The 13,053-nt window shown below is 51.7% G+C and overlaps 1 protein-coding gene across 1 annotated transcript; it reads left to right on the top strand.

The window, feature by feature from the left end:
• The first annotated feature begins 11,522 nt into the window (after window positions 1-11,522).
• On the top strand, window positions 11,523-12,191 carry LOC138350578 (glutamine-rich protein 2-like). Its single transcript, XM_069301596.1, has one exon. It carries the CDS (start codon window positions 11,523-11,525, stop codon window positions 12,189-12,191), a length of 669 nt encoding a protein of 222 aa, XP_069157697.1.
• The last annotated feature ends 862 nt before the right edge of the window (window positions 12,192-13,053 follow it).

The raw sequence follows: 13,053 nt of genomic DNA, 5'->3' as shown, positions 1-13,053 counted from the left end.
CAGTCACATCCAGTCAGTACTCTGATGGTCACTCACATCCAGTCAGTACTCTGATGGTCACTCACATCCAGTCAGTACTCTGATGGTCACTCACATCCAGTCAGAACTCTGATGGTCACTCACATCCAGTCAGTACTCTGATGGTCACTCACATCCAGTCAGTACTCTGATGGTCACTCACATCCAGTCAGTACTCTGATGGTCACTCACATCCAGTCAGTACTCTGATGGTCACTCACATCCAGTCAGTACTCTGATGGTCACTCACATCCAGTCAGTACTCTGATGGTCACTCACATCCAGTCAGTACTCTGATGGTCACTCACATCCAGTCAGTACTCTGATGGTCACTCACATCCAGTCAGTACTCTGATGGTCACATCCAGTCAGTACTCTGATGGTCACATCCAGTCAGTACTCTGATGGTCACAACCAGTCAGTACTCTGATGGTCAGTCACATCCAGTCAGTACTCTGATGGTCACATCCAGTCAGTACTCTGATGGTCAGTCACATCCAGTTAGTACTCTGATGGTCACATCCAGTCAGTACTCTGATAGTCACATACAGTCAGTACTCTGATGGTCACATCCAGTCAGTACTCTGATGGTCAGTCACATCCAGTCAGTACTCTGATGGTCAGTCACATCCAGTCAGTACTCTGATGGTCACATCTAGTCAGTACTCCGATAGTCACATCCAGTCAGTACTCTGATAGTCACATCCAGTCAGTACTCTGATGGTCACATCCAGTCAGTACTCTGATGGTCAGTCACAACCAGTCAGTACTCTGATGGTCACATCCAGTCAGTACTCTGATGGTCAGTCACAACCAGTCAGTACTCTGATGATCACATCCAGTCAGTACTCTGATGGTCAGTCACATCCAGTCAGTACTCTGATGGTCAGTCACATCCAGTCAGTACTCTGATGGTCAGTCACATCCAGTCAGTACTCTGATGGTCACATCCAGTCAGTACTCTGATGGTCAGTCACAACCAGTCAGTACTCTGATGGTCACATCCAGTCAGTACTCTGATGGTCAGTCACATCCAGTCAGTACTCTGATGATCACATCCAGTCAGTACTCTGATGGTCAGTCACAACCAGTCAGTACTCTGATGGTCACTCACATCCAGTCAGTACTCTGATGGTCACTCACATCCAGTCAGTACTCTGATGGTCACTCACATCCAGTCAGTACTCTGATGGTCACTCACATCCAGTCAGTACTCTGATGGTCACTCACATCCAGTCAGTACTCTGATGGTCACTCACATCCAGTCAGTACTCTGATGGTCACTCACATCCAGTCAGTACTCTGATGGTCACTCACATCCAGTCAGTACTCTGATGGTCACTCACATCCAGTCAGTACTCTGATGGTCACTCACATCCAGTCAGTACTCTGATGGTCACTCACATCCAGTCAGTACTCTGATGGTCACTCACATCCAGTCAGTACTCTGATGGTCACTCACATCCAGTCAGTACTCTGATGGTCACTCACATCCAGTCAGTACTCTGATGGTCACATCCAGTCAGTACTCTGATGGTCACATCCAGTCAGTACTCTGATGGTCACTCACATCCAGTCAGTACTCTGATGGTCACATAAAGTCAGTACTCTGATGGTCACATACAGTCAGTACTCTGATGGTCACATCCAGTCAGTACTCTGATGGTCACTCACATCTAGTCAGTACTCTGATGGTCACATCCAGTCAGTACTCTGATGGTCAGTCACAACCAGTCAGTACTCTGATGGTCACATCCAGTCAGTACTCTGATGGTCACATCCAGTCAGTACTCTGATGGTCACTCACATCCAGTCAGTACTCTGATGGTCACATCCAGTCAGTACTCTGATGGTCACATCCAGTCAGTACTCTGATGGTCACATCCAGTCAGTACTCTGATGGTCACTCACATCCAGTCAGTACTCTGATGGTCACATCCAGTCAGTACTCTGATGGTCACATCCAGTCAGTACTCTGATGGTCACATCCAGTCAGTACTCTGATGGTCACATCCAGTCAGTACTCTGATGGTCACTCACATCCAGTCAGTACTCTGATGGTCACATCCAGTCAGTACTCTGATGGTCACATCCAGTCAGTACTCTGATGGTCACATCCAGTCAGTACTCTGATGATCACATCCAGTCAGTACTCTGATGGTCAGTCACAACCAGTCAGTACTCTGATGGTCACATCCAGTCAGTACTCTGATGGTCACATCCAGTCAGTACTCTGATGGTCACATCCAGTCAGTACTCTGATGGTCACATCCAGTCAGTACTCTGATGGTCACTCACATCCAGTCAGTACTCTGATGGTCACATCCAGTCAGTACTCTGATGGTCACAACCAGTCAGTACTCTGATGGTCACATCCAGTCAGTACTCTGATGGTCACAACCAGTCAGTACTCTGATGGTCACAACCAGTCAGTACTCTGATGGTCACATCCAGTCAGTACTCTGATGGTCACATCCAGTCAGTACTCTGATGGTCACATCCAGTCAGTACTCTGATGGTCACATCCAGTCAGTACTCTGATGGTCACTCACATCCAGTCAGTACTCTGATGGTCACATCCAGTCAGTACTCTGATGGTCACATCCAGTCAGTACTCTGATGGTCACATCCAGTCAGTACTCTGATGGTCACTCACATCCAGTCAGTACTCTGATGGTCACTCACATCCAGTCAGTACTCTGATGGTCACAACCAGTCAGTACTCTGATGGTCACAACCAGTCAGTACTCTGATGGTCACAACCAGTCAGTACTCTGATGGTCACAACCAGTCAGTACTCTGATGGTCACAACCAGTCAGTACTCTGATGGTCACAACCAGTCAGTACTCTGATGGTCACAACCAGTCAGTACTCTGATGGTCACAACCAGTCAGTACTCTGATGGTCACAACCAGTCAGTACTCTGATGGTCACATCCAGTCAGTACTCTGATGGTCACATCCAGTCAGTACTCTGATGGTCATATCCAGTCAGTACTCTGATGGTCAGTCACAACCAGTCAGTACTCTGATGGTCAGTCACATCCAGTCAGTACTCTGATGGTCACATCCAGTCAGTACTCTGATGGTCACATCTAGTCAGTACTCTGATAGTCACATCCAGTCAGTACTCTGATGGTCAGTCACATCCAGTCAGTACTCTGATGGTCAGTCACATCCAGTCAGTACTCTGATGGTCAGTCACATCCAGTCAGTACTCTGATGGTCAGTCACATCCAGTCAGTACTCTGATGGTCAGTCACATCCAGTCAGTACTCTGATGGTCACATCCAGTCAGTACTCTGATGGTCACATCCAGTCAGTACTCTGATGGTCAGTCACATCCAGTCAGTACTCTGATGGTCACATCCAGTCAGTACTCTGATGGTCAGTCACATCCAGTCAGTACTCTGATGGTCACATCCAGTCAGTACTCTGATGGTCACATCCAGTCAGTACTCTGATGGTCACATCCAGTCAGTACTCTGATGGTCACATCCAGTCAGTACTCTGAGGTCCTGGATAAAAGGGTCCAGTTAATATCGGTTCATTATCTACACTCTTGTCATTATAAAATCCTAAATAACCTTATGTACCAGAATGTTGATAATGTGGGTGTCGCTGCCGTCACCACCACGGGCTGACGTACGTGGCTCTGTGTGTCGACAACCCGTATATGGTACAAATATTACATTACACTTGCCACATTTGTTTCTAGCTTCCACTAATGTCCTCTCGTCCTAATTGTTCACTGTTTAGAGAGACTGGCATTGTCCACTGTGACTATCAGCCTCAGTATCTTGTATGTTGTGATCATATTCCCTCTGGGTCTTCTATCTATAGGTTTGTGACATCTAGTTCCATTAGCCAGTCCTTAGAGCTTAACCCTCTCAGCTCTAGCACCAGGTTGGTGGCAAATATCTGTATTTGTTCTATTTTTGTCTTGTTTCATACGGTGAGCTTAACATGCTGGTGCTGCACAATGCCTTACTGGTCTGACGAAGGTTGTGTAGCTTGAAGAGTGATGATTTAGGGTTCCCAACAATGATGTGATGTTTGTCAGCGTCTCGTGAGTGTTGACTGCTTCTGGTGACGGAATAATGTTCACTTTTTGTTCACTTTCAATTATGTTCATCTTCCCTTCCCTATGTTCATTACCTTGCATTTGTTGGGATTAAAGTCTCGCAACCATTTGTCGAGTGCCGGAGCATGTCAAGGTCCTTCTATAACTCACTACAATCATCTTCTGTTTTTACATTTTTCTTCTGCTTGGCGTCGTCGTGTGTAACCATTGATGTGCAGGACCTCACCCCGTGTGGGTCTTGGTAATAGTAGCGGGCCCAAGACTGAGCCTTGTGGGACCCCACTTGTCTCATTCCTGCGGTGCGAAACCATCTTTCTCACTATGACTGTTTTCTGACATTCTGGGACTTTCTTGCCAAGTCCAGTGTTTTCTGTCTTGGTCCACCTGGTCTGGTTCATCTGGGCTGGTCCATCTGGTCTGGTCCATCTGGTCTGGTTCATCTGGTCTGGTTTATCTGGTCTGGTCCACCTGGTCTGGTCCACCTGGTCTGGTCCATCTGGTCTGGTTCATCTGGTCTGGTTTATCTGGTCTGGTCCATCTGGTCTGGTTCATCTGGTCTGGTTTATCTGGTCTGGTCCACCTGGTCTGGTTCATCTGGTCTGGTCCACCTGGTCTGGTTCATCTGGTCTGGTCCACCTGGTCTGGTTCATCTGGTCTGGTCCATCTGGTCTGGTCCATCTGGTCTGGTCCACCTGGTCTGGTCCACCTGGTCTGGTCCACGTGGTCTGGTCCATCTGGTCTGGTCCATCTGGTCTGGTCCACCTGGTCTGGTTCATCTGGTCTGGTTCATCTGGTCTGGTTCATCTGGTCTGGTCCACGTGGTCTGGTCCATCTGGTCTGGTCCACCTGGTCTGGTCCACGTGGTCTGGTCCATCTGGTCTGGTCCACCTGGTCTGGTCCACGTGGTCTGGTCCATCTGGTCTGGTCCACCTGGTCTGGTCCACGTGGTCTGGTTCATCTGGTCTGGTTCATCTGGTCTGGTCCACCTGGTCTGGTCCACCTGGTCTGGTCCATCTGGTCTGGTTCATCTGGTTGGTTCATCTGGTCTGGTTCATCTGGTCTGGTCCACCTGGTCTGGTTCATCTGGTCTGGTCCACCTGGTCTGGTCTGGTCCACCTGGTCTGGTTCATCTGGTCTGGTCCATCTGGTCTGGTCCACCTGGTCTGGTCCACGTGGTCTGGTCCACGTGGTCTGGTCCATCTGGTCTGGTCCATCTGGTCTGGTCCACCTGGTCTGGTTCATCTGGTCTGGTTCATCTGGTCTGGTTCATCTGGTCTGGTCCACGTGGTCTGGTCCATCTGGTCTGGTCCACGTGGTCTGGTCCATCTGGTCTGGTCCACCTGGTCTGGTCCACGTGGTCTGGTCCATCTGGTCTGGTCCACCTGGTCTGGTCCACGTGGTCTGGTTCATCTGGTCTGGTTCATCTGGTCTGGTCCACCTGGTCTGGTTCATCTGGTCTGGTCCACCTGGTCTGGTCCACCTGGTCTGGTCCATCTGGTCTGGTTCATCTGGTTGGTTCATCTGGTCTGGTTCATCTGGTCTGGTCCACCTGGTCTGGTTCATCTGGTCTGGTCCACCTGGTCTGGTCCACCACCTGGTCTGGTCCACCTGGTCTGGTCCACCACCTGGTCTGGTCCACCACCTGGTCTGGTCCACCTGGTCTGGTCCACCTGGTCTGGTCCACCTGGTCTGGTCCATCTGGTCTGGTCTACCTGGTCTGGCCCACCACCTGGTCTGGTCCACCTGGTCTGGTCCACGTGGTCTGGTTCATCTGGTCTGGTCCACCTGGTCTGGTTCATCTGGTCTGGTTCATCTGGTCTGGTCCACCTGGTCTGGTCCACCTGGTCTGGTCCACGTGGTCTGGTTCATTTAGTCTGGTCCACCTGGTCTGGTCCACCTGGTCTGGTCCACCACCACCTGGTCTGGTCCACCTGGTCTGGTTCATCTGGTCTGGTCCACCTGGTCTGGTCCACGTGGTCTGGTTCATCTGGTCTGGTCCACCTGGTCTGGTTCATCTGGTCTGGTCCACCTGGTCTGGTTCATCTGGTCTGGTCCATCTGGTCTGGTCCACCTGGTCTGGTTCATCTGGTCTGGTCCACCTGGTCTGGTCCACGTGGTCTGGTTCATCTGGTCTGGTCCACCTGGTCTGGTTCATCTGGTCTGGTCCACCTGGTCTGGTTCATCTGGTCTGGTTCATCTGGTCTGGTTCATCTGGTCTGGTCCACCTGGTCTGGTTCATCTGGTCTGGTTCATCTGGTCTGGTTCATCTGCTCTGGTCCACCTGGTCTGGTCCATCTGGTCTGGTCTGCTCCACCTGGTCTGGTTCATCTGGTCTGGTCCACCTGGTCTGGCCCACCTGGTCTGGTCCACATGGTCTGGTCCACATGGTCTGGTCCACCTGGTCTGGTGCACCTGGTCTGGTGCACCTGGTCTGGTGCACCTGGTCTGGTTCATCTGGTCTGGTCCACCTGGTCTGGTCCATCTGGTCTGGTCCATCTGGTCTGGTCCACCTGGTCTGGTTCATCTGGTCTGGTCCACCTGGTCTGGTTCATCTGGTCTGGTCCATCTGGTCTGGTCCACCTGGTCTGGTTCATCTGGTCTGGTCCACCTGGTCTGGTCCATCTGGTCTGGTCCACCTGGTCTGGTTCATCTGGTCTGGTCCACCTGGTCTGGTTCATCTGGTCTGGTCCATCTGGTCTGGTCAACCTGGTCTGGTTCATCTGGTCTGGTCCACCTGGTCTGGTTCACCTGGTCTGGTCCACCTGGTCTGGTCCACCTGGTCTGGTCCACCTGATCTGGTCCACCTGGTCTGGTTCATCTGGTCTGGTCCACCTGGTCTGGTCCACCTGGTCTGGTCCACCTGGTCTGGTTCATCTGGTCTGGTCCACCTGGTCTGGTTCATCTGGTCTGGTCCATCTGGTCTGGTCCATCTGGTCTGGTTCATCTGGTCTGGTCCACCTGGTCTGGTTCATCTGGTCTGGTCCACCTGGTCTGGTCCACCTGGTCTGGTTCATCTGGTCTGGTCCACCTGGTCTGGTCCACCTGGTCTGGTTCATCTGGTCTGGTCCACCTGGTCTGGTCCACCTGGTCTGGTTCATCTGGTCTGGTCCACCTGATCTGGTCCACCTGGTCTGGTTCATCTGGTCTGGTCCACCTGGTCTGGTCCACCTGGTCTGGTCCACCTGGTCTGGTCCACCTGGTCTGGTCCACCTGGTCTGGTCCACCTGGTCTGGTCCACTTGGTCTGGTCCACTTGGTCTGGTCCACCTGGTCTGGTCCACCTGGTCCTCCACTTGCCCAACCACCTCCTTGGCCTCCACTATGTGTTCAAGTATGATAATGTAGTTGTGGTCAGCTCCTAGAGGCCTCTCCTGCTCCTGGCTCTACAACATCTGCCTCGTGTGGGGAACACAAGAGCCTCCACAGTTGCTGGTGAGTCCTCTCTTTTACTCTTGTTTTGTCTGTGATGTGCTGCTTTAAGAGGCGTTTGCCTGCCAGGAACACAGCAGGAAATGACAGGACCATTCAGCAGAGGAAGCTACGTGACCCCAGGGTATGTTAGAAGGCGTTTGTCTGCCAGGAACACAGCAGGAAATGACAGGACCATTCAGCAGAGGAAGCTACGTGACCCCAGGGTATGTTAAGAGGCGTTTGCCTGCCAGGAACACAGCAGGAAATGACAGGACCATTCAGCAGAGGAAGCTAAATGACCCCAGGGTATGTTAGAAGGCGTTTGTCTGCCAGGAACACAGCAGGAAATGACAGGACCATTCAGCAGAGTAAGCTAAATGACCCCAGGGTATGTTAGAAGGCGTTTGTCTGCCAGGAACACAGCAGGAAATGACAGGACCATTCAGCAGAGGAAGCTAAATGACCCCAGGGTATGTTAGAAGGCGTTTGCCTGCTAGGAACACAGCAGGAAATGACAGGACCATTCAGCAGAGGAAGCTAAATGACCCTAGGCTGTGTTAAGACGTGCTTTGCCTGCCAGGAACACAGCAGGAAATGACAGGACCATTCAGCAGAGGAAGCTAAATGACCCCAGGGTATGTTAGAAGGCGTTTGTCTGCCAGGAACACAGCAGGAAATGACAGGACCATTCAGCAGAGGAAACTAAATGACCCCAGGGTATGTTAGAAGACGTTTGTCTGCCAGGAACACAGCAGGAAATGACAGGACCATTCAGCAGAGGAAGCTACGTGACCCCAGGGTATGTTAGAAGGCGTTTGTCTGCCAGGAACACAGCAGGAAATGACAGGACCATTCAGCAGAGGAAGCTACGTGACCCCAGGGTATGTTAAGAGGCGTTTGCCTGCCAGGAACACAGCAGGAAATGACAGGACCATTCAGCAGAGGAAGCTACGTGACCCCAGGGTATGTTAAGAGGCGTTTGCCTGCCAGGAACACAGCAGGAAATGACAGGACCATTCAGCAGAGGAAGCTACGTGACCCCAGGGTATGTTAAGAGGCGTTTACCTGCCAGGAACACAGCAGGAAATGACAGGACCATTCAGCAGAGGAAGCTACGTGACCCCAGGGTATGTTAAGACGTGTTTACCTGCCAGGAACACAGCAGGAAATGACAGGACCATTCAGCAGAAGCAGCTCGGTGACCCCCGCGGTTAGATCTGTCCGGCATTGAATCTAAAATTTTGACAGTAAGTCTTCAGAGCAGCACCAACAGTCCCGTAGAACAAGTGTTTTAATACTGTCATTTATTTAATACCATAATTACATATGTATTTCCAATGGGTCTATGGAACTGGGAAGGGGACAGGATAAGTACTATCCTGACAACCATATAGACAGTCGGGGATTGAACTCGGACCTGCATGCCGCCAGACCGTCGCTCTACCCGAAGTGGTTGGGCATCATGACCTAAATATTGACAACCCTTCCCCATTATTTACCCTTTGTTTATCAGCCCCTTAGGCCTATTTCAGGCACTGTTAACTGCTGCCAGATTTGAGAGCTTCACGACGCTCTTTACTGCTCTTTGGAGCTCTTTATACTCTATTCCTTTCCTTCTCCACTATTGTTGTTACTCTAGACATTGGCTCTATTATTCCTCCAGACGTTCCCAGCTCTAAGACGTTCCCAGCTCTAAGACGTTCCCAGCTCTAAGACGTTCCCAGCTCTAAGACGTTCCCAGCTCTAAGACGTTCCCAGCTCTAAGACGTTCCCAGCTCTAAGACGTTCCCAGCTCTAAGCTAAGACATTCCCAGCTCTAAGACATTCCCAGCTCTAAGCTAAGACATTCTCAGCTCTAAGTTAAGACATTCCCAGCTCTAAGCTAAGACATTCTCAGCTCTAAGTTAAGACATTCCCAGCTCTAAGTTAAGACGTTCCCAGCTCTAAGCTAAGACGTTCCCAGCTCTAAGTTAAGCCATTCCCAGCTGTAAGCTAAGACATTCCCAGCTCTAAGTTAAGACGTTCCCAGCTGTAAGCTAAGACATTCCCAGCTCTAAGTTAAGACGTACCCAGCTCTAAGTTAAGACATTCCCAGCTCTAAGACATTCCCAGCTCTAAGCTAAGACGTTCCCAGCTCTAAGTTAAGACGTTCCCAGCTCTAAGCTAAGACGTTCCCAGCTCTAAGCTAAGACGTTCCCAGCTCTAAGCTAAGACATTCCCAGCTCTAAGCTAAGACGTTCCCAGCTCTAAGTTAAGACGTTCCCAGCTCTAAGCTAAGACGTTCCCAGCTCTAAGCTAAGACATTCCCAGCTCTAAGCTAAAACGTTCCCAGCTGTAAGCTAAGACATTCCCAGCTCTAAGACGTACCCAGCTCTAAGCTAAGACATTCCCAGCTCTAAGACATTCCCAGCTCTAAGCTAAGACGTTCCCAGCTCTAAGCTAAGACATTCCCAGCTCTAAGCTAAGACATTCCCAGCTCTAAGCTAAGACGTTCCCAGCTCTAAGCTAAGACATTCCCAGCTCTAAGTTAAGCCATTCCCAGCTCTAAGCTAAGACATTCCCAGCTCTAAGACATTCCCAGCTGTAAGCTAAGACATTCCCAGCTCTAAGCTAAGACATTCCCAGCTCTAAGACATTCCCAGCTCTAAGCTAAGACGTTCCCAGCTCTAAGCTAAAACATTCCCAGCTCTAAGCTAAGACGTTCCCAGCTCTAAGCTAAGACATTCCCAGCTCTAAATTAAGACATTCCCAGCTGTAAGCTAAGAAATTCCCAGCTCTAAGACATTCCCAGCTGTAAGCTAAGACATTCCCAGCTCTAAGCTAAGATGTTCCCAGCTGTAAGCTAAGACATTCCCAGCTCTAAGCTAAGACATTCCCAGCTCTAAGCTAAGACATTCCCAGCTCTAAGCTAAGACATTCCCAGCTCTAAGCTAAGACGTTCCCAGCTCTAAGCTAAGACATTCCCAGCTCTAAGACATTGCCAGCTGTAAGCTAAGACATTCCCAGCTCTAAGCTAAGACATTCACAGCTCTAAGTTAAGACGTTCCCAGCTCTAAGCTAAGACGTTCCCAGCTCTAAGCTAAGACATTCCCAGCTCTAAGACATTCCCAGCTCTAAGCTAAGACGTTCACAGCTGTAAGCTAAGACATTCCCAGCTCTAAGCTAAGACATTCCCAGCTCTAAGCTAAGACATTCCCAGTTCTAAGCTAAGACATTCCCAGCTCTAAGCTAAAACGTTCCCAGTTCTAAGCTAAGACATTCCCAGCTCTAAGTTAAGCCATTCCCAGCTCTAAGCTAAGACATTCCCAGCTCTAAGCTAAGACATTCCCAGCTCTAAGACATTCCCAGCTCTAAGCTAAGACATTCCCAGTTCTAAGCTAAGACATTCCCAGCTCTAAGCTAAAACGTTCCCAGCTCTAAGTTAAGACATTCCCAGCTCTAAGCTAAGACATTCCCAGCTCTAAGACATTCCTAGCTCTAAGCTAAGACATTCCCAGTGACAGGTGTTGACAGTCGTTAGACAGATCGTTAGGGTCGTCAGATGACAGTCTAACAGTCACCTGAGTCATTAGACAGTCCCAGACCGGCTGGACGAGGCGGGACCAAGGAGCCAGAGCTCAACCCCCGCAAGCACAACTAGGTCAGTAAGCACTTCAAGCGACACTTCCCGAAATGAGTTTATCCAAGAACTTTGTCTCGTTGAGATCCTTAACGTCTTAAGTTAAGATCATCTTAAGTGTCTGGGTCGGAACTCAGCCAGCACTTCCGATCACAGTTACGGAATCAGTGCATCTTTCCCTCAATCATGGCGGCTTATATCATGGTCCAGCATGGTCCAGCATGGTACAGCATGGTCCAGCATGGTACAACGTAGCGCAGCATGGTACACCATGGTCCAGTATGGTACAGCATGGTCCAGTATGGTCCAGTATGGTACAGCATGGCCCAGCATGGTCCAGCATGGTCCAGCATGGTACAGCATGGCCCAGCATGGTCCAGCATGGCCCAGCATGGTACAACATGGCCCAGCATGGTACAGCATAGCCAAACATGGCCCAGCATGGTACAACATGGCCCAGCATGATACAGCATGGCCAAACATGGCCCAGCATGGCCCAGCAAGGTACAGCATGGCCCAACATGGTACAGCATGGTCCAACATGGCGCAGTATGGCCCAGCATGGTACAGCATGGCCCAGCATGGTACAGCATTGCCTAGCATGGTACAGTATGGCCCAGCATGGTACAGCATGGCCCAGCATGGTCCAACATGGCACAGCATGGTACAGCATGGCCCAGTATGGCCCAGCATGGTCCAGCATGACCCAGCATGGTACAGCATGGCCCAACATGGCCCAGCATGGTACAGCATGGCCCAGCATGGTACAGCATGGCCCAGCATGGTACAGCATGGCCCAGCATGGTACAGCATGGCCCAGCATGGTACAGCATGGACCAGCATGGTCCAACATGGCCCAGCATGGTACAGCATGGACCAGCATGGTCCACCATGGCCCAGCATGGTACAACATATCCCAACATGGCCCAGCATGGCCCAGCGTGGCCCAACATGGCCCAGCATGGCCCAGCATGGCCCAACATGGCCCAGCATGGCCCAACATGGCCCAGCATGGCCCAACATGGCCCATCCTCCTCACACAGAGGCGAAAACCCATTAATATTGGCTTTCTGTGTGGCGGTTGAGTCAGCGGCTGTTGTAATTGGTTCCTTTGATGACGCGCCTCGCCCGGATTGGTGGAGGAGATAACGGCTTTTGTTTTGAACTTCAGAAATGACATGCGGGTCTGTTTAGGGCCCCGAGGGCTGTGGGCGTAGGCGCAGGTGTGGTGTGGACAGGTGTGGGGTGAGGCAGGTGTGGGTTGAGGCAGGTGTGGGGTGAGGCAGGTGTGGGGTGAGGCAGGTGTGGGGTGAGACGGGTGTGGGGTGAGGCGGGTGTGGGGTGAGGCGGGTGTGGGTTGAGGCGGGTGTGGGGTGAGGCGGGTGTGGGTTGAGGCGGGTGTGGGGTGAGGCGGGTGTGGGTTGAGGCGGGTGTGGGTTGAGGCGGGTGTGGGTTGAGGCGGGTGTGGGTTGAGGCGGGTGTGGGTTGAGGCGGGTGTGGGTTGAGGCGGGTGTGGGTTGAGGCGGGTGTGGGGTGAGGCAGGTGTGGGTTGAGGCGGGTGTGGGTTGAGGCGGGTGTGGGTTGAGACAGGTGTGGGCTGAGGCAGGTGTGGGGTGAGGCAGGTGTGGATTGAGGCAGGTGTGGGGTGAGGCAGGTGTGGATTGAGGCAGGTGTGGGGTGAGGCAGGTGTGGGGTGAGGCAGGTGTGGGGTGAGGCAGGTGTGGGTTGAGACAGGTGTGGGTTGAGGCAGGTGTGGGCTGAGGCAGGTGTGGGGTGAGGCAGGTGTGGATTGAGGCAGGTGTGGGTTGAGGCAGGTGTGGGTTGAGGCAGGTGTGGGTTGAGGCAGGTGTGGGCTGAGGCAGGTGTGGGGTGAGGCAGGTGTGGATTGAGGCAGGTGTGGGGTGAGGCAGGTGTGGGGTGAG

This window comes from Procambarus clarkii, chromosome 46, assembly GCF_040958095.1.
Source record: "Procambarus clarkii isolate CNS0578487 chromosome 46, FALCON_Pclarkii_2.0, whole genome shotgun sequence".
In the NCBI taxonomy this organism is placed as follows: domain Eukaryota; kingdom Metazoa; phylum Arthropoda; class Malacostraca; order Decapoda; family Cambaridae; genus Procambarus; species Procambarus clarkii.
Note: the sequence above shows the minus strand (reverse complement) of the source record. Positions and strands in the feature narration are given on the sequence as shown.

What these genes read in the sequence shown, in the direction of transcription:
- LOC138350578 (XM_069301596.1), top strand. Translation starts at nt 11,523, where the DNA reads ATGGTACAACATGGCCCAGCATGGTACAGCATAGCCAAACATGGCCCA.